General features: G+C 41.3%; 1 protein-coding gene across 8 annotated transcripts in view; it reads right to left on the reverse strand.

The window, feature by feature from the left end:
* Window positions 1-2,612: 2,612 nt before the first annotated feature.
* The window catches only part of LOC129767894 (microtubule-associated protein futsch), a 99,924-nt gene continuing 83,538 nt past the window's right edge, over window positions 2,613-18,998 (reverse strand). For 6 of the 8 annotated variants that reach the window (XM_055769154.1, XM_055769155.1, XM_055769148.1 and 3 more), the window contains exons 2-5: window positions 10,950-11,216; window positions 7,631-10,889; window positions 6,982-7,571; window positions 2,613-4,001 (exon numbers count right to left, since the gene is read on the reverse strand). In XM_055769154.1, the coding sequence (XP_055625129.1) occupies window positions 3,559-4,001; window positions 6,982-7,571; window positions 7,631-10,889; window positions 10,950-11,169 (4,512 nt within the window). In that variant the 5' untranslated portion in view covers window positions 11,170-11,216 and the 3' untranslated portion in view covers window positions 2,613-3,558. Of the gene's footprint in view, window positions 4,002-6,981; window positions 7,572-7,630; window positions 10,890-10,949; window positions 11,217-11,322; window positions 11,461-17,937; window positions 18,009-18,998 lie in introns of those variants that run through there. The other 2 variants (XM_055769150.1, XM_055769149.1) reach the window with 2 other exon arrangements.

Here is an 18,998-nt window from a genome sequence, read left to right on the forward strand (position 1 = left end):
ATCAATTTCACTAGCGCAAACATCAAATGGACTAACAGCACTTATCGCTATGTAATTGTAGAACATATGAGAATTTAATTTTCCGAATTTTCCCATTTTTCTTCAGAGTTTTCCGAAAATTTTCAATTGTCATGTTTGGTTGGAATATTTCTGGTTGAAATATGTGTAATATTTATATGGGACCCCCTCTCCATTCCAGAGGAGGGAGGGGTGTCATACCATCATAGAAACATTTCTCATACCCAAAAACCCTCACATCCCAAATTGTGCTTGATTAGTTCTCGAGTTATGCAGAAGTTTGTGTTTATGTGCACCCTATAATTTGTGTTTCTTTTGTATGGTAGCCCACCTTAGAGAGGGGGGTGGAAAGTCTAACCATCATAGAAACATTTATTACACCCTAAAACATGCCCTCTTTCAAATCAGCATGCCTAGAATCAGTTCTAAATTTTGAAAAATTCAATGAGAATCATTGAATTCAATTATTTAAATGCTTAAACCCCGTAGTCCGACCCTTATGCAACAATAATAATAAATAGAATAATTCTTTCAACTAGTTGCGAATGATTTTCACTTCATTTGGAGCTAAGAGATATGTTGGCATAAAAAGTACAGTAAGTTACTTATAAAGCGATATGCTGAGGCACCACTCAGTGTCGCATTGGAGTCGGTTTTGACCAGTAATTGGACATTTGCGACTGGTGGCGACTTTCAATGTGGGGCCATAATTTGGGCCCCGAACTCAATGTTTACTTAGAGAGGGGGTTGGAGAGTCTAACCATCATAGAAACATTTATTGCACCCTAAAACCTCCATATGTCTAATTTGGTTTCATTTGCTTGATTCTCGAGTAATGCAGAACTTTGTGTTTCATTTGTATGGCAGCCCCCCCTTAGAGAGGGGGGTGGAGAATCTAACCATCATAGAAACATTTATTGCATCCTAAAACCTTCACATGCCAAATTTGGTTTCATTTGCTTGATTGATTCTCGAGTAATGCAGAAATTTGTGTTTCATTTGTCTGGCAGCCCCCCCTAAGAGAGGGGTGTGGATAGTCTAACCACCATAGAAACATTTATTGCACCCTAAAACCTCCATATGTCTAATTTGGTTTCATTTGCTTGATTGATTCTCGAGTAATGCAGAACTTTGTGTTTCATTTGTATGGCAGCACCCCCTGTGGTTTCGGATTCTACCATGTTATCTCATCTAATACGTAAAGAATAATAGTTCATACAGGTTTTTTTTTCACGGCTTCCATTTGATTTATCAAAAGAGAAAAAGTGAAAATAGATTTTGAACAATGAAAAAACTTCATTCAAAAGTAATTGCCACATATAATCAGTCCTATGTCAAGTTCCCGTCCGTGCCTCTAGGCTCAGACCCATCAACTTTTTTTCTTACTTCTTCGTTTTTGCCGAAGTCTGATGTATTTCGCTGCTGCTCTAGTTGATCCGTTTGGTCGGTACAATTTGAGGAGTACAAATTGTTTACCATAAAAATAGTGTAAAGTTATTTTTTTTATAGATGCGTAGAAATATTTCCAATCAATTGATGCGAACATCTTTGCGATCTGTTTAGATATGCTCAAGTTGTAAGCGTTTGGAATCTTTCATTATTTCCTGCATGCTCAGTGTTTAAATTTGCATTTTACCCCCATATCTTCCGGTTAGACGGTTCCGCATAATGGTGTCCATCTTCCCTGGGAATTTTTCACTGTCTGTTCTATTGCTCCAACCTTTTCCTTCGTCCTCTAATTTAGCTTCAGATGCAGTTTACGAGCGCGTAGCACCATCGAACGACCGAAACCAGACTTCCGTTCAAATATTTTCATTCTTCTCCAGAAGTGTAAAGATATTATAGATACCGGAACGAGCATATCAGGCATACTTGGCTTTCTTCGTAACGGGATGGAGTTCCCAATACGCAAAAATCATGCAGCGCAGTGGATTTACTGTTTTCGCCATAAGTTCAGCAGTTCATCTGATAGCGCTGTAAAATTTTGTTTGAAAGCTCATGGGTTACTATGATCGACGATGCACAAGTGATCTAATCACCAGGTTTTAAGGTGAACGCATGAAAAATAGGTAAAACTTGCCATCTTTTCAATGCAAACGTTAACATGGCATAACTTGAATGTGAGCATCGACCATTTTCACCATCGAACCCGTCAGGGTGGAGCTTATCGTTCTCGTTCTGCGATAGGGCAAAAATCTCGTCCGCCATTGAGCAACTAGGCATGAAGTCTACCCTTATAATTTCCCATAACTCTGCTCTTACTATTGGTAACGAATGACTAAGGGAATCTGTGGTAGAATTTTGTATGCTCCGTTAGGGACAGCTATAGCACAGCTTGTCACTTTTACTCCGGTAGCTGTGGTGTATCTGGAATCGTGTCCATCAGCCGGTGCTCGCATTGTATGAGTGCTATCGGACTAGCTTTGAAGAGCTCTGCATCGAGGTCACCCTTACCAATTTCGTGATTCTATGGTTGATTAATTGCTTCTTCAGTCTGTTATGTTTACGTTGTTTGTAGCGATGAAAACTGCTTCAAAGTGAGATTTACAATATTAGTGAATAGGAATTGTTCGGAACCACAGAGACCATCATGATAAATATTATGGAAAATTTATTGCTAAATCTAGTTTTGTCTCTTAATTAGTGGCATATACGGAGATATTTATTAGGGCTATAATTCAGGCCTTGTAGTAGTAATTTCTATCATTGTCATTCTCACTGTTTCTATTCCAAATCCTTTCCATTTTCTTTTCGAGCCATCTTCGAAATTATGTGACATCAGTGACATCATTAACAACCAGTAGGAAACTTGTCGAAAAATTCAGTTTCTAGAAAAACATTCAAATTCATACCGTGAGGGAATCTTATGTTAAAGAAATGAAGCTTTTATTCCAATCTCGTAGTTTTGCTTCTACTATAGCTGCGACATTTACCTAGTAAGTTTGCGTGAGTACAACCAACATCGACTGATAGAAATTGGCTACAATAAATATCCTCGCATATGCCGCAGATTATAGCTTAACTTACACGTAGAACAATACGCCTTGATAATTTTACTATTAATATCTAGATTTTCGACGGTTGATCTATCCAGTTTGAATATTATCTTTTTGTTGTTAATTGAAAGGGACTTGATGTCCACAGTACTTTGTACAATTCGCCCACTGATGGGTTTGGAGTGATGAAGATTTATTCTTGTTACAACAGTACACCGGTTAGAAAGGTAAAAACTTTTTGCAGGCATACGAAAACATAACCCCAATGCCTTCGTTTGAACGAGAGAATGGCTACTCGACAACACATTGGAGCTGGCGTCATAAGAACAAAACCTTTGAAACAGTTTTGTGCTGCACGAGTTTTACTACATACTGGCGAACTACACATTTAAAAGCAAACATCTTCTTGATCCTACCTATAATTAATTTGTTACGTTAATTATTTCTATTCTTCGCTTTGCAAGATAAAATCTACACTAATTGTTGACATACATGTATTCTGTTTTTTTAAATATTCCTGTCCACTAGTAGAGATGTAAGAACTTTAAGCTTTACCAGGTGCGGATTCATTCCACGTCCGCGGGGGGCTAAAGTGTCCCACCCGTTGGTGCTCGTCAACTGCCCGCACAGCAAAATGATAACGCTGACCTTCCTGGAACTGTGTTAACGTCACCGCCATCGGGAGCAACATAGCCTTCACATCGCCCACATGGCGCCACATATCCACCGAAGGAGGTGCTGCCGTCTCCTGATAGGCGTAGATCTGGTAGCTCACAATCGTAGCATGGTTATCGGACAGATCATCCATTGTCCACGAGATCACGATGCCGGTTTCGATGTTGTTGATACGTATCGAGGGCCGTGGTGGGCCATGCTTCCAGGCCCCATTGTTGGGTTGTGCGCCCGGTTGTGGCAGTGGAGCGGGATGAACAAAACTGGCCGCTGGTTGACGGATAGGCGCGCGTGCCACTATTCGGCGGCTGGGATCTGGAAGAATGGTACAATAAATTTATATCAAGCATGTTGGTGTGTGATGGGTGAATAAGTGATTTCTAATTCATCGGTCTCTAATCGAGTGTTTTGCGACTGTTTGTGATTAAATTTTCATTCAAGATAAGTTTAGGTTTGAGGCTTACAAAAGTATTCAAATTGTTGAGTGCTTTGGGGTACCCCTAAAACATGTCCGATCGAGCTGAAATTTTGCACAGGTCAATTTTTGGGCCAATAAACAAAATGTACATGGTCGGTTCTTTAAATTCGATAATTATTTTTTTCCATATCTTCGTTGCCTCTCAGGTTAAGTCCCAAAAGGTCGATTTTCGGCCAAAATTTTTTTTTCCGAGATGACACAAGATCTCGACGTTTCATGCATTTTTAAGTGATTTGGCATCGAAAAAAATTTCCATTTTCCAAATTTCCTTTACTCCCCCTTTGTAAGATTTTCGAGAATAAAAAAATCAAAACTTTTTTGAAATTCGATGATGAAATTTTTCCCATACATCCATTGCCACCCTAGTGAGCATACACGGGAGATTGGCCGATGAGCGTGGAAGCTTTTTGGATTGCATGCCCGATTCATCGTTGGTTCAGACTGTTTATCAGTCCAGCTCCGTCGTTTTGTCTTCCAAATATAACATGCGGCATCTACAAAAAGTAAGGACACATTTTTCCTGTCTGTGGAACACAAACCCTGGTGTCAGTTTTACCCTGACTGAAGGTGTCGGTGTTACCCCGAACAGACTCGAAATCGCAAAACAAAGTTTTCGAGCATCGAGAAGCAACAAAACCGTCTACCGTCTAACAAAATACATTGAACAATGATCTAAGATGACTCAGGCTTACAGAAGTAGCGAGTTTTCCAAAATTGCTCGACAAAAACACTTAAATTCTACTAGTGAAATTTTACACGGCCTAACTCCTTACTAACTGTTACAAATCTGCCTTATTCAAGGTTTAATAAATAACTTGGATTGCCTTGGTGTTGATGGAGCCCTCTAATTGCCTTCAATCATCGATATTTTCCAGGTTTTAAGCCCTGTTTTCATGCATGATGTACGATCGACGATCGACGATCGACGATTTTAGTTGAAGATCCTAATCTTGCTAAGAGATCGGCTTTTTCATTACCTTCATATTGCGGTAGCAGCTAGTTGTTTGGAGGATAGAATACATTCCCAAACTAGCTTTGACTGACATGTGTATGATTTTACTGCATTGAGTGCTGCTTGGCTATCTGAGAACACACAGATATTGGCATACCCATATTTTCTAGCCAAACAAATATTTGGACATGTTATAATAATCTGTATTTCTGTTTGAAAAACTGTAGGTCACTGACCCATTAGAATTGACATGTCGATTCCTGGTCCAGTAAGCCCAGCACCCGTAGATTTACCCATTTTAGATTGAATTCAATCACTTTGAAGGGAACACTGAAATTGTTCTTTGTTTCCATCCAATCTTCATTGATGCTTGCTATAGGAGGTTATCTTCGGAATTTTAAATAAGTATGTTCTTCCGTGAATCAAAGAACAGCCAAAGAAGCAGCCGGAGCCGAATGTTGTATGTCAACAAAATGGGGATCCGTCCGACGCCTCGAACCGCAATCAGAAGTGGTTGCAAGAACATCTGGGCGAAGGATGTGTGGCTGCCATCCAATCCCGAACTTAGTCCGCTGGATTACTCAATATGGACGTGAGAAGATAAAGGCCCGTTCTAAACGTCACAGCACGAGTACAGCAAGCCTCAGACAAAATTCATCCGTACCTGTAGAGAAAAGGATACATTATCAGGACCTGATGTGCGCCCCTTTTGAATAAATAAAAAAAATCGAACCCGAACATGAATTCCACCGGTGTTGTCATGGGATGCTTCAAGTAACCATTAAAAATACTACTCTTATAGACTAATCTGGTAATATTAAAATCAAACAGTTCAGATACTTCGTTGAAGACGCACCAGCAAGCGTCTAACGAATTGTTTTGTCCATACGTACGGCGACTAGGAATCGATGATAACGTAGCTGTCGGGATGGTGCGTGTAGACTAACGTTCAGAAGTAGATAGCTGCAGTCAATTTTGTCGTTCAATGAATCGAAAATAAGAATTCTTTGTAGTACCGATCGTCGTCTTTCCAGGGTTTGTATTCCAATGAGTGCCAGCGCTGTTCATAGGGTTGTAGGTTGATGGAAATATTCCAGGGCAGACCACGTAGAGCATACCCTACGAAGCGTTTCTGAACACGTTCGATGCGCTGAATATGTACTAATAGGGGAACAAGAGCGCGTAAATGTGGCCTCTCATTTTTCAGCGTTTGCATGCATTCCATTTTCTGGCACAAGACAGTTAAACGCTCAATTTAAGCTTGCGATATGCATAAATCGAAATTCTGTTCTATTACTCAGATTTTTTTTAAACATTCGCATATAATATTTTTCCGATCATCGCGAATAACACAAACATCAGTGGACCAAAAATGCTACCTTGTGGATCCGCTTTAGGAGATAAGTACGGGATTAACAGTTTTATGATCCAGGATGGTAAGCCGAATCGATCCATTTTTAGAATAGCGAGGCCATGTAGTACTTTGTCAAAAGTATTAGAGAAATCGACGTAAACAGCATCTACTTGTTGTCTTTCTTGCGGAAAGAGTTATCGACGCAAGCTTCCAAACCTCTGGAAAGATACCCTCACGCAGAGATTGGTTGTAAATCATTGAAACCGGTCCGATGACCATCGCTGCACAGTTCTTGATAAAGATCGGAGGAATAAGATCCGGACCAGGACCTTTTGCAGATCGTCTCATTTCTACATGGTAAATCTAAAAAAAAACCCTTTCACGTAGACAAACATTTTCAGTAAATTGACCCACGCAAATGAATGGTTTGCTTCGAATATTCACTGTCACTTATCGATTAGTCGACCGATCAACGGATATCTCTACTAATGTGTAACCATTACCAACTTACCAATTTGTCCATTCATCATGCGAGGTTTATAAGTCTGTTGACCAGCCAGTGCCGCTCTAGGCAATCCGTTGATGACGTTGCCCGGTCGTTGCATCAACATTGGCCGAGTAGACGTCACAATGGTGCCACCGCCTGCCGGTCGCTGCTGCAGCATCGGACGACTGACCATTCGCTGCTGCTGGTTGATGACCACCAAGGGTGGCATCGAAGTGTTCTGTCGCTGAACATACTGCTGCTGCTGACCGTTCAAAAGTGTGATCGGAGGTCTCGGGACGACAGCGGTTGGAACGGTTGCCGTTTGTGCCCGTACAACAGCCGCCTTCGGAACATCGTCTTCGTCGGTGAGATCTATCAGCGAATTGTCAACTGTGGTGGGAGCGGCGCTGGCCGGAGTCACCGCCGTAGTGGCTACTGCTGATGCGGATCGCACATTCGTAGCAGCTGTGACCATTGACGGGGTTTGACGGTTGATGATTTGCATGGTTCCGGGAGTACCCTTCGCTTGGGGTGTTATCTTCTTCACCACAATCGGTGGGATGCGCGCAGGGGACGCTTCGACTGGACCTGGTGTGGGTTCAGGTGTCTGTGTTCTAGGGGAGCGAAAATATGATTAGAAAAACGGAATTAAACGCTTCAATCGTATACTTACAATGGTGATCCTTGAGGAGATTGAGTAGCTGGGCTTTGAGGTTGACTTCCACTTGTTTGAACCTCTTGAATTTGTTGTCTCACAAGTTGCTCCTGCATTTGCCGTGTTTGCTGTTGCTGCTGAACCTGCTGCGTAATCGATAGCGGTGGTCTCATCGGAGTGAATTTCTGTAGCGGCTTTTTCCTCAAAGCTGGAGTTCCAGCAGTTGTTGTTGTTGTTGTTGCTGCTGCTGGTGACGGTGATGTCGAAACTGCTGGTTGTGGCGGTTGCGCATTATTTACCGTAGCGTTGCTTGCCTGTGACGGCAATGGAGTTATAGCTTTGTTCACTGGCGAATTACTAACAGTCTTGCTGACAACAGTGGCGGGAGTTCCCGCCTTATTGACTACTGTTGGCTGAATAGAAGTTTTTGCTTTCACCACCATGGGAGAAACTCTGCTGTAGGTTAAGCGCTTCGTTAGATTAGTATTTTTATTAGGAGAAGTTCCTGGTGTAGAAGCTGGGGATCGATTGATGGGTCCCTTTGGAGTACTGTTTCCAGAAGCGTTGCCTCCAACCGATGGTCGGTTCGCGGGGACGAAACGTGGTTGGGAAACCTGCAAACCGACAGCCCTCGTGATTTTCACAGGCGTTATGAAGTGCTGATTTTTCTTTTCCAAATCCTTCACCACTCGTTCGTGGACCATCTCCAAATCCTTGAACTGCTTCTTCAGATCATGAACCTTTTGGCGGTAACCCTGGAGGAGCGTATCTTGGGCATCCAGTTGGGTTCTCATTTCCGCAATAGAGGATTTGAAAGCTATTCCTTCGACAATTTTCTGCAACACGAATTCTTCCAAATTCGAACGGTTCATCCTTTCCAGAGGCTTAAGAAATTTGTTCATGAAATCCATTCGAATTGTTTTTTTCTCCTTAGAGGCTTCTGGTTCCGGTGTCAAGCTTACCTTGAGTGGTTCAATAGATTCCAGCAAAGATTCGGGTTTGTCTTTTGGTGGTTCTGCAGAATCTTCCTTCTTCTCCGTTGATAACCGAATTTTCTTTGCGGAAACCAATTCTTCCTCCTTCGCTTCACCTTTATCATCTGGACAGGGTCGTTTTCCCACAGGCTTTTGCGATTTATCGTCTTTCACTGGAATGTCGTCATCATCGTCGATCAAAAACACTTCGTCTTGATCGGAAACACTTGCAGAGATTTTTTTCTGAGCATTTGTATCTTTACTCGAATCATCATCCACTTTCATTTCATCCGTTTTCTTCGGAGCTTCCTCCTTCTCAATCGATTCTTTTTCTGCTGTTTCCGGTTTACTTTTCTTTTCATCAGAATCAGCACGTGTAACATTTTCCTCCGAATCACCCTCAGCCTTCTTTTCGGATGTGGGTTCTGAATCACAAACCTCCATGCTTTCAGGTTCCACATCTTTTGGAACACTCTCTTTAGAAGTAGTATTTTGTTTTACCGATGTTTCCACTGATTCCGCGACTTTGTTTTCATCCTTCCTCAGCAGTTCATCAACTTCTTTCATCAGATCCTCAACTTTGTCTTCTTCATTGGCTTTTCCGCTACACTTCTCATCCAGCTTGTCAGGTTTTGGTTGATCAATGCTCTCTTCCTCTTCCTTATCCTCCTTCTCCTTCTCTACGACATGTTCTGGCTCTCTACTAGTGCTGTCCATATCATTCTCAGCTTCTCTCAAATCAATGGAACATTTTTTCTTCACAGGCGGCTCCCCCTCGGTAAGCTCTTCCCCTTCTTCTGCTGTTTGAACATCCATCGTATCATCCCCAGCATTCCTACTACTCTCGTCATCGTCCACGGTTTCCTCCTCTTCCTCTTCTTCGTCGTCGCCCTCGTCTTCCTGGGAGCGTTTAGCACTTCCCGATTCGCTGCTATTGTCATCGCCATCCTCCTCCAGGTTCTCCTCGTCTGGATCCATCTGCGCGGGCTCCTCCATCATCTCCAGCAAATCTTCCTCGTCGGCTGCTTGCAGTGCTTGAGGACAGGCATCCTCATCCTTCTTTGAGGCATCCGATTTGCTCTCGTCGTCTTTTTTCTCCGTTTCTGTTGTTGACTGTTTCTCTTGGTCGATACCATTGGACGCTTTCGGTAAACTTTCCTCCGGTGAACCCTCTGAAATTTCATCCGAAGTCTCTTTCTTACTCTCGGAACTATCCTTTTCTGTTTCATCACTTACACTCTCCGCACTTTCTTCCGGTAGTTTCTCCAGATCGGATTTCTCCGTGTTAGCCTCTTCCTGGCTGGGTTTTTTCTCTTCAACAGCATCAACGAGGCTGTCGAACTTTATTAGATCCGATACATCAGGTTCTAGAACCTTCGGCGCCTCTTCTTCCATGGTTTCATCCGGCAATTTAACAATTTCCGATTCGTCAGAATCGCTTTTTGGATGCTCAGCTATATTATCAGGCGTTTTCGCTCGTACTTCAACCTTATCGATATCTTGAAACGTGATCAAATCTTCTATCTCCGCTGCGATTTGAGATTTGTTCAGTTTATCACCCCCAGTTTCCTCCACGGTAGATTCCATTTTCTCATCGTCATCGTCCTTTGGACTGTCGTCAGCAGACGATGTAATCATCTCTTCCACCTCCATGACAGACTCTGACTGTTCCTCGCTTTTTGCGGAAGCAACAGCCGCCATCTCATCCACACTTTTCACCGAATCATCAACCGTCGTCATGTCACCGATATCAACCGCGGCAGTGTTCAATATACTCAGTCCGCTCTCGTCGATTGTCACCATGCTGTTATCGGTGAGCTCATCCAACGTTACCTCGATACTTTCACCACCTCCACCAGCAATCACTACGCTATCCTCGATCTGTATAGCTGAGCTTTGCAAAGTGCCTTCTCCCTCCTCCTTCCCACTGACGAGCAACAAATTTTCACCGGCAGTGTCATCCTCTTCCAGCAGGACACTTTCGTTCAAACCCAGCTCAACATCGCTGACCGTTTCCGGCAAGTCGTCGTCCGCTTCGATGAGTGTGTCTTCCTCGATGGCACAAACAGCAGTGGCGGTGGTGGTTTCCTCCTCGGGTCCACTGCGTTCCGAAGATTGCACCGATGGTGGCGGAAGCTCGGAGCCTTCCTCCTTTTCCTCCGCTTCTTGTGTGCCATTCTCGCCACTCGTTCGCTTGGCATCCTTACCCAGCTGAATGATATCCTCGATGAGATTGGTTGAGATATTTTGCACCAGCTCAGTCTCGCTAGCATCAGCCTCCGATTGGTCGGCCTCCTTTTTGGCTAGAAGATAATACGTTTTCTACAACGTTGCCCCAATCGGTATAAAATCTAAATTCTTACCTCCACAGAGATTTTCTTCCGAATCACTGTACATCAGCTGTCCCATGGCATCCTCAACACTAAAGCCATTAGTGATTTCACTATCCGGTTCGAGATGTTTTGACGTCCCGTTTTGTTTAACGATTTCAGCATCTTTCAGAGTTTCAGTCTCACTCACAGACGTGCTCATCTTGGACAACTCCAGGGCATTTGTAGCGATTGGTTGGTTCACTTCCATCATTTTCAATTCTTTACCTCGTGCCTTTTGTCTCACTTATTCAAACATTTCTGTAAAGATATGAATGAAACAGATTGATTATTGAAAAAGTTCTCTAAACTATACTAAGCTTTTAGCTCAGTCAAATTAATTACGCGAATTAAGTGTATCACTCACAAAAATTATTACGCTAACTACATACAATACTCTCAGGTTATTTGATTTAAAAGTGAAAAATATTCTCTATATCGACTCCAAGTTTGAACACATTCGTAGAAAACAAATGAGCAAACCCTTTAAATATATAAACACCTAACACACTTGAATAATATTACTATTTGGCGATATTTTTGTTCCAATAAATACAAAATTCTCATCAACAGATGCAACCGAAACTGTTCGCGCTGTTTGTGGTTTTGTTTTGACAACCTGAAAGCAGGCCGGAGGACGCTCCCACGAATACATTCAAGAGGTAGTGAATTTTTGAAAGAAATTCCAGACTAGTGCATTGGTGTGAGTGACTGAGAAAAAAATATCGCGAGGTTTTATGAGCGCTTATTGAAGGGTGGGAAGATTCTCTTCAGCTGTCAAACTTTCAACGGTGTAATTTTGCGTGTGAAGTTTCCGTCAAGATGAAACAGAGAATATTGCCAGGTGAAAAATGGGTAGAAAAAAGCGATATCAATTGATCGTTGTTGCTAATGTAAACATCAAACCAAATTTATACTCTAAAAATGCACTGGCCACTGCATCAGGGATGCTAGGTGATTTTTTCAAATGTCTTCACATGGTACGAAAAAATGTCTTCAAATGTCTTCACAGTCTTATCGAAAAAACTGAAATTCATAGCATGCATTTGGACAAAGTTTAATAGCTTATTCAATGTTTATATTAATTGGCATTGTTATATAGCGCATTTCACTAAACTTGCCTTGAGGTTTTGAAGTTTATTTCAATAAATGTGAATAAAGAATATATTTCACAACTGCGAACTAAATTTCATGAGTTTAAAAATGATAATTAGCCTGATATACCGTTGTTTGGGTGAATATCGCCCTGGTTTTTCCACAAAAACGGAACTGTGATAACTCAATTTGCTTATTTCAGCTTTGAAGTTTTGGTTGTAGCTCAAACCTTATCCATAAAACTGATTATTCTATTATTCTCGAGTGAATGACCCCGAGACTACGATTGCGCAGTGACGATATCATAACCATTAAGGTTTATCAGAAGTGTGATTATTGCTAGTTGAACACTAAAAAAAAAGTCTCTGTTGATTAATGAGAACAAAAGTAAAGAAGTGACACTGATAAAAAAGCGATCGAATGACACTGATACAGAAGCTCTACTTCTATTGACTATCTTTCCGGCCAATAGAAATTTATGAAAATAAAATCTCTCAAAAATTCACATACGCTATCATACTGAAATGTCCTCACATATTTCATAATGTCTTTAAAATGTCTTCACAAAATCAAATGTCTTCACAGTAAGTCAAATGTCTTCAAAATGAAGACATGTCTTCAAACCTGGCATCCCTGCACTGCATGCACTCGACCCGTCAATATGTCCAAGAAGCCTAAAAAATTTGGGACTAAATGAAGTCTATGCAGGGTATCATATCAAAAACCTCCAATGCATAGGTCGTATGACAGAGTTAAGTGCGATTCGCATACAACATCCTCGTCACGTTCACGTTCCGTCCCGTCACGTTGCGTCAATTATTCTTACAAGTAGCTCTCATGCAAACATTCACATACACCGGCAACGGGAACTTCGACTTCCCGTTGCTGGTGTATGTGAATGTTTCAATAGGAATTCCATGGAAGAATAATTGACGCAACGTGACGTGACGGAACGTGAACGTCACGTGGATGTTGTGTGCGAATCGCACTTTACTGAACTTTTCTTATTTTGGGTTCTGTTTGCCTTAAGCTGACTCTTATTCAAAAAATACACTTTTATTTGAAGAAAAGGTACGGAAACTGTGAAACATTTCAAATTAAATGTTTGCTGGGTAAATATGAATGATATATTTCAAAGTAAAGATTAACCGGGCAAACGTAATGCTTCAGGCAAAATTGTGCCTTCCACGCTCGGTCGGACCTAACTAAGGGATCATCTCCTATTTTTTCTAACTCGGGACGTTGCAAAAATTTTCACCCATCTGTGCGTTGATGGTTCCGGGACTGTTCCCGTAAACCTGCATTACGGTCTCATGCATACGATAGGTCACCGGGTGGCCAGCGTATGATAGCGATAGCGCATGATGGGCGCAGTTGCTCCGTGTGAGTATATGACGACACAGTGTATGCCGGGTATGGGAAATGAATGGTGAGGCATCTCTTCTGTTTGAAAAACATCAAGGTGATGATAAACATGCTATCCAGCATGATGCCATACGCTTAGGAAGCTTTCGAGGTTAAGAATTTTTAAAACAACCTGTTATATCGGAGAAGATGAGTAAAAGTGATATTTTTGTGTGTCATTTTCATTTTCTCATCTTCGTGGAAACAAGCATTTTTTCATCAATATCGCGATAAAAAGATCATATTCACAAGACTTATAGTGTCGGTGTATGTGATTTGAGGAAACTGCTCCCGAGGACTGAGAATACGACTATCTCTGGGGCCTTTGCCTTCTTAAATGGTGGGAATTAGTCACACTACAATTGTCATCTATTAAAAACCAAACAGTTGCAATCAATATGAGTTCACCATTTATTATTTCGAACACTCTAAAATGCATAGAACAGTTGCATTGAATTGTATTGAAATAACACTTTAGTGAAAGGTTCGGTGGTCCGGAAAAGTGCCACTTTTTTATGGAATAAATTCATTTTTGTTCTCGTGTCCTCTGATTTGAGGTGCTGCTGCATTGCTATCGTTCCTCAGTGTACGGAAACTGCTTCGCGGTTAGACAATGAATGATCGGTTCGGAAAGGAACTGCGGAATTTATTCAAATTGACTGACTGTAGAATCACAAAGATATGGGGCTTACGACACAATGTTTCGCTTCTCTCCAGGCTTCAGTGTATTGAGAATGAAGTACATAATGAATAGCTACGTTTGATTTCGCAGTAGTATTGATGTATTCAAATTGTGTTCCATTGTTACTCTAGTTGCCTGTTTTGGTCGGTACAATTTGAAGAACACAAATTGGACCAATCGAATTTCGGGTGCCTCAAAGCACACAAAGTCCCAAAAGGTCGATTTTCGGCCAAAAATTTTTTTTTCGAGATGACACCAGATCTCGACGTTTCATGCATTTTTAAGTCATTTGGCATTAAAAACAAAATTTCGATTTTCCAAATTTCCTTTACTCCCTCTTTGGAAGATTTTCGAGGATCAAAAAATCAAAACTTTGAGCTCTTTGAGGCATCCCTAAATCATGTCCGATTGAGCTGAAATTATGCACAGATCATTTTTTTGAGCCAATAAACAAAATGTACATGGTCGGTTTTTGAAATTTGACATGACCATTTTCGCTGCCACCCTAATAAAGGGTGCGTCACATCAAATTGCATCACGGAAAAAACGCTGTAGAAATTTAATTTTTAGGAATTATATCTTCAGCTTTCGCTTATAATCAGATAAGAGTGTATAGATCACGTTGGCCATGCTTCACTGTCAATTTTTCGTAAATTTGGAAAAATGTCGTCGAACGAAAAAGAGCGTCATGAATTAATCCTGTGCACTCATTTCGAGAATCCGGAGTTGTCACATCGGGACATCGGTAAGATGCTGGGAATCGTCCAATCCACGGTCAGTAGAGTACTAAAACGATACTTCGAGAACCTAACCATCGACCGGAAGGTGAAGAACGGCAAAAATGGATGCTCCGTCAGTGAAAAAGATCACAAGCGCGTAGTTAAGCAGTTTAGACGTGATCCGAGAAGTTCGGTCCGGGATGTCGCCAATAAGCTGAATTTGTCAAGTTCATTCGTCCTAACCGCGACGAAAGGCAAAACATGGTGGGGAAGACGCGAGCCCGGAAGCTGTACACCGAAATGCTGACGAAGCCGCATTGCCTGGTAATGGACGACGAAACCTACGTCAAAGCGGACTTTCGTCAGCTGCCGGGCCTGTTGTTCTTCTCCGCAGAGGACAAATTCAGCGTTCCGGAGGAGATTCGCAAGCAGAAACTATCCAAGTTTGCCAAAAAGTACATGGTGTGGCAATCGATCTGCTCTTGCGGAAAGCGGAGCGCCCCCTTCGTGATGACCGGCACGGTAAACGGGCAGGTTGACCTTAAGGAGTGCCTACAGAAGCGCTTACTACCACTATTGAAGCAGCACGAGGGCCCGACCATCTTCTGACCGGATCTCGCTTCGTGCCACTATTCAAAGGACGTGTTGGAGTGGTACGAAGCCAACGGAGTCACCTTCGTGCCAAAGGAAATGAACCCGCCCAACGCGCCGGAGCTTCGCCCAATAGAGAAATATTTGGCGATTATGAAGCAGGCCCTCCGGAAGAACCCAAAAGTTGTCAAATCGGAGGCGGACTTCAAGAGAAAATGGATTTCTGTTCAAAAAAAACTACAACCTGACGTTTCACAGAACCTTATGGACGGGGGAAAGAGGAAGGTGCGAGCATACGGGCTTGGGCTCGAAGTATGAATAAAAAGAAAATGCCAAAAGTTGTTTAATAGTTTTTATTTTACTGTCTACAATTTTCAAAAGGATCGGTATACTGGGCGAATTTCTACAGCGTTTTTTCCGTGATGCAATTTGATGTGACACACCCTTTATATATACATCTTTGCGATCTATTAACAAGTGGTCGAGTATACGGAATCCTCATTATTTTGATTGTTTTCAATGTTCAGTGTTTAGATATCGTAACGTAGTCCTACGTCTAGCAGCAGATATGCTTAAACAAACAGCAAGCAAGATTATTCTAGAGGCTTTTCAGAAGTTATCATAAGGACAACATACTAAAGAAAAAGGAATAGTTGCAAAAAAAGCTTCTAATGCATAATACCTCACTGTAGTACAACTAGTTATTGTTAAGTAATTCATGATAGTTTGATGTGTAAATATCTAGCAAATAACATCTCAGAAAAATATAATGCTCAGCATTATAGAAAACTACAACAAGGTTAAATATTTCATAGAATTATTATTTTATGCCGTCTAGATAAATCATTGTTGTTTCTGAAGATCAAAAACGTTTTTATATGAGAATTTCAACATTTTCGAAAGCTCTAATGACAATTGAAAGAGCAACTTGATTTCAAGATTCAAGAATGTGGCATTTATCCGATTACTGTGAAGCCGCTACTAAAAAGCATTTCCCATGTTCCATGTTCACCAGAAAAATTGATAACAGTTTCAAGGAATTCCTCAATTCGAAACGAGAGATAGTTGTTGAAAGCGACGAAAGAAGATTGATACCCTCCAGGAACCAGCAGAAGACATCGTCGACGGCAGAATTAAGAAAAATCCTCAAATATTATCATTTTCATCGCACTTCTAGATGGACGGATTGAAAACTCTCAAAAGAAAACAATATTGATTACGTTGATTAATCTCACCCCTTCTAAGATTGGTTCAACCTTAATCGCAGTTCAGTGAAAAATTAATACTTTTCAACAATCTTCTGAACACTCGTAAGGTCATTATTAGAGAAAATATCTACATAATCAGAAGTGCTTTCCCTTCTAATTTACGATACTTATCCGACCTACAAAAAATTCTGAAACTTCCTATTTTGACCCATTCTCACCCCCAACGACGGTACGTAAATATAAGGTGAAATCTTTTGGAAAATAGAAATTTCGAGATGATTTATGGGGCTATGTCAAGTCTCTGGTATATGCCAACAAACCAGAAACTTTAGAAGAGCTCAGATACAACATCCAATACGAAATTCGCAACATTCCGGCCAAAATGTGTGGCCGAGTGTAGAGAAAAATCGGGTCCAACGGATCAGCAGCTATAAACGGGTCCGTGGTGGCCGAAATTGAATGATTGATTAATTGAATGATTGATAAAAACAAAATCCGAGAGGAATTTAAAGCCATATTCTTATCAAAAATACTTAAAATATTCACTTTATTTCACTTAGTATAAGTCGAACAACAGCATGTTATCGGGGTTGAAATGATCTGAAAAAAATAGCTTGCTTCAAAGATTCAAATTACTGCTCTCTTTGGACTAGAGCAAAATATTCACGAAGACCGCTCACGGCAGCCCTTCGAAAAACCTATAAAATCGCAGATCAATAATATAAAGTTATACGATACTCCGCATCCGCATGCTGAAGATACAATATCTGGCGTTAAAAATCACATCAAGCAGGTACCCGGAGTACATAGCCCGGCAACGAAAAAACGCATACCGACATAACGAGGTGGTACCGGGAGAATAACGTAGAACAACAAGCACGCGTAGAACAACAAGCAGGATCCTGGGGCTATGTTGCAGTTGTTGGCACATACGTGAATACCTATCACTCGGATTCTGTTGTGTCCCAAAGATTGCAGAGGAAATTTTCAAAAGTTTCAACCTGTCTACAGGCAACAACCGGTAAAAATAATGATCCATCAACGTCAACTTACAATCAACTGTACAAGAGAAACCAGTGTTGATAATCAAACAAACAAAACCCATCGTACTTTTGGAAACAATAAATTATCGGAAGAAGGAAACAATCAGACGTTACTTTTGAACGCGCCTGTCAACCATTCAAAGGTACAGAAAAATGTTGCCAGCCGGCCCAACGTGAATAGAAACGCAGCAACATTGGCACAGAAACAGAAAAGGTTAATAAAACGTGGTTGCACCTTACCTTTCTCCCGAACAAACGGCGTTCTCCCAGGCAGCAGAAAAACAAACACGTCTCGACGCTAGCACTGCCACACAAACACTAGCAACCGTTGTGTGCTGCAGAGCTGCCAGAGGTGGCCTACTGTTCGGAGGGAAACCCGAACGATCCCGAACATTGCCGATTCTGAATTGAGGTTAGTACGTTTGAGAAAACAGGCCTACTGTGATCATCATATACTAACATTTCGTTAGTATTCACAAATTTTTCTTATACTACGATTATGGCATTAAACAATACGATTTTGAAGTTGTTTTTATCTGCACGTGAATCAAGAAATCCAAACAGAAATGTGACGATATTCTTCTCTAATCTAGGTCACAATTGAAGTATACAGTAAAAATAGGATAGTACCCCAGACAGAAAGAATTTCTTTGCAAAAATATTGACAACCAACAAACCATATGAAGTAAAAAAATGACAACGAAACAATCGAAACAACATCCCCCACACGCTCGCGACATCTCTCCCTTTCCGTTTTCGAGCATTCAGTGACCGCCAAGATCGAGAATACAATTTAGATCTCCCCATATTCGTCCACGGAATCCTCAACCATTTCGCATCGAGCGACATGAATGATGCTGCTGCAAAAACATCACCAGTTCCACCACACTCATTCTCCCCATCATTTATTTCGATGTGAGACTGCGCGCTTTCGAATTGCTACAGTGTGATCCACGCTTTGCTGTACCCGGCGTGGTTATGTGTGTTGATGAAAATCGCACCACACAAACGTAGTCCTGAGCGGTGAGCGTCAGCGGGTGGAAAGGGAATGAAAAATTAAATTTCAGATATTTCATTCAATTTAGGTATATTCATTATGTTTAAGTTGCAGAGTTTAACTCCGTTGCGGTTCACGCAGTTGTACTTAAAAATGGGTTGATTCTCATATATCATATATTCAATCTTTAATCAACTTGATTATCCGTTAGGACGCGTATGTAGCAGTGAATACAAGTTTGGTAGCAAGCAAACTGTATGTTTACGTATGAAAACTAAAAAGTTGCTTCTTCTAGTCCTGAATA

This window comes from Toxorhynchites rutilus, chromosome 2 (genome assembly GCF_029784135.1).
Source record: "Toxorhynchites rutilus septentrionalis strain SRP chromosome 2, ASM2978413v1, whole genome shotgun sequence".
NCBI classification, from domain to species: domain Eukaryota; kingdom Metazoa; phylum Arthropoda; class Insecta; order Diptera; family Culicidae; genus Toxorhynchites; species Toxorhynchites rutilus.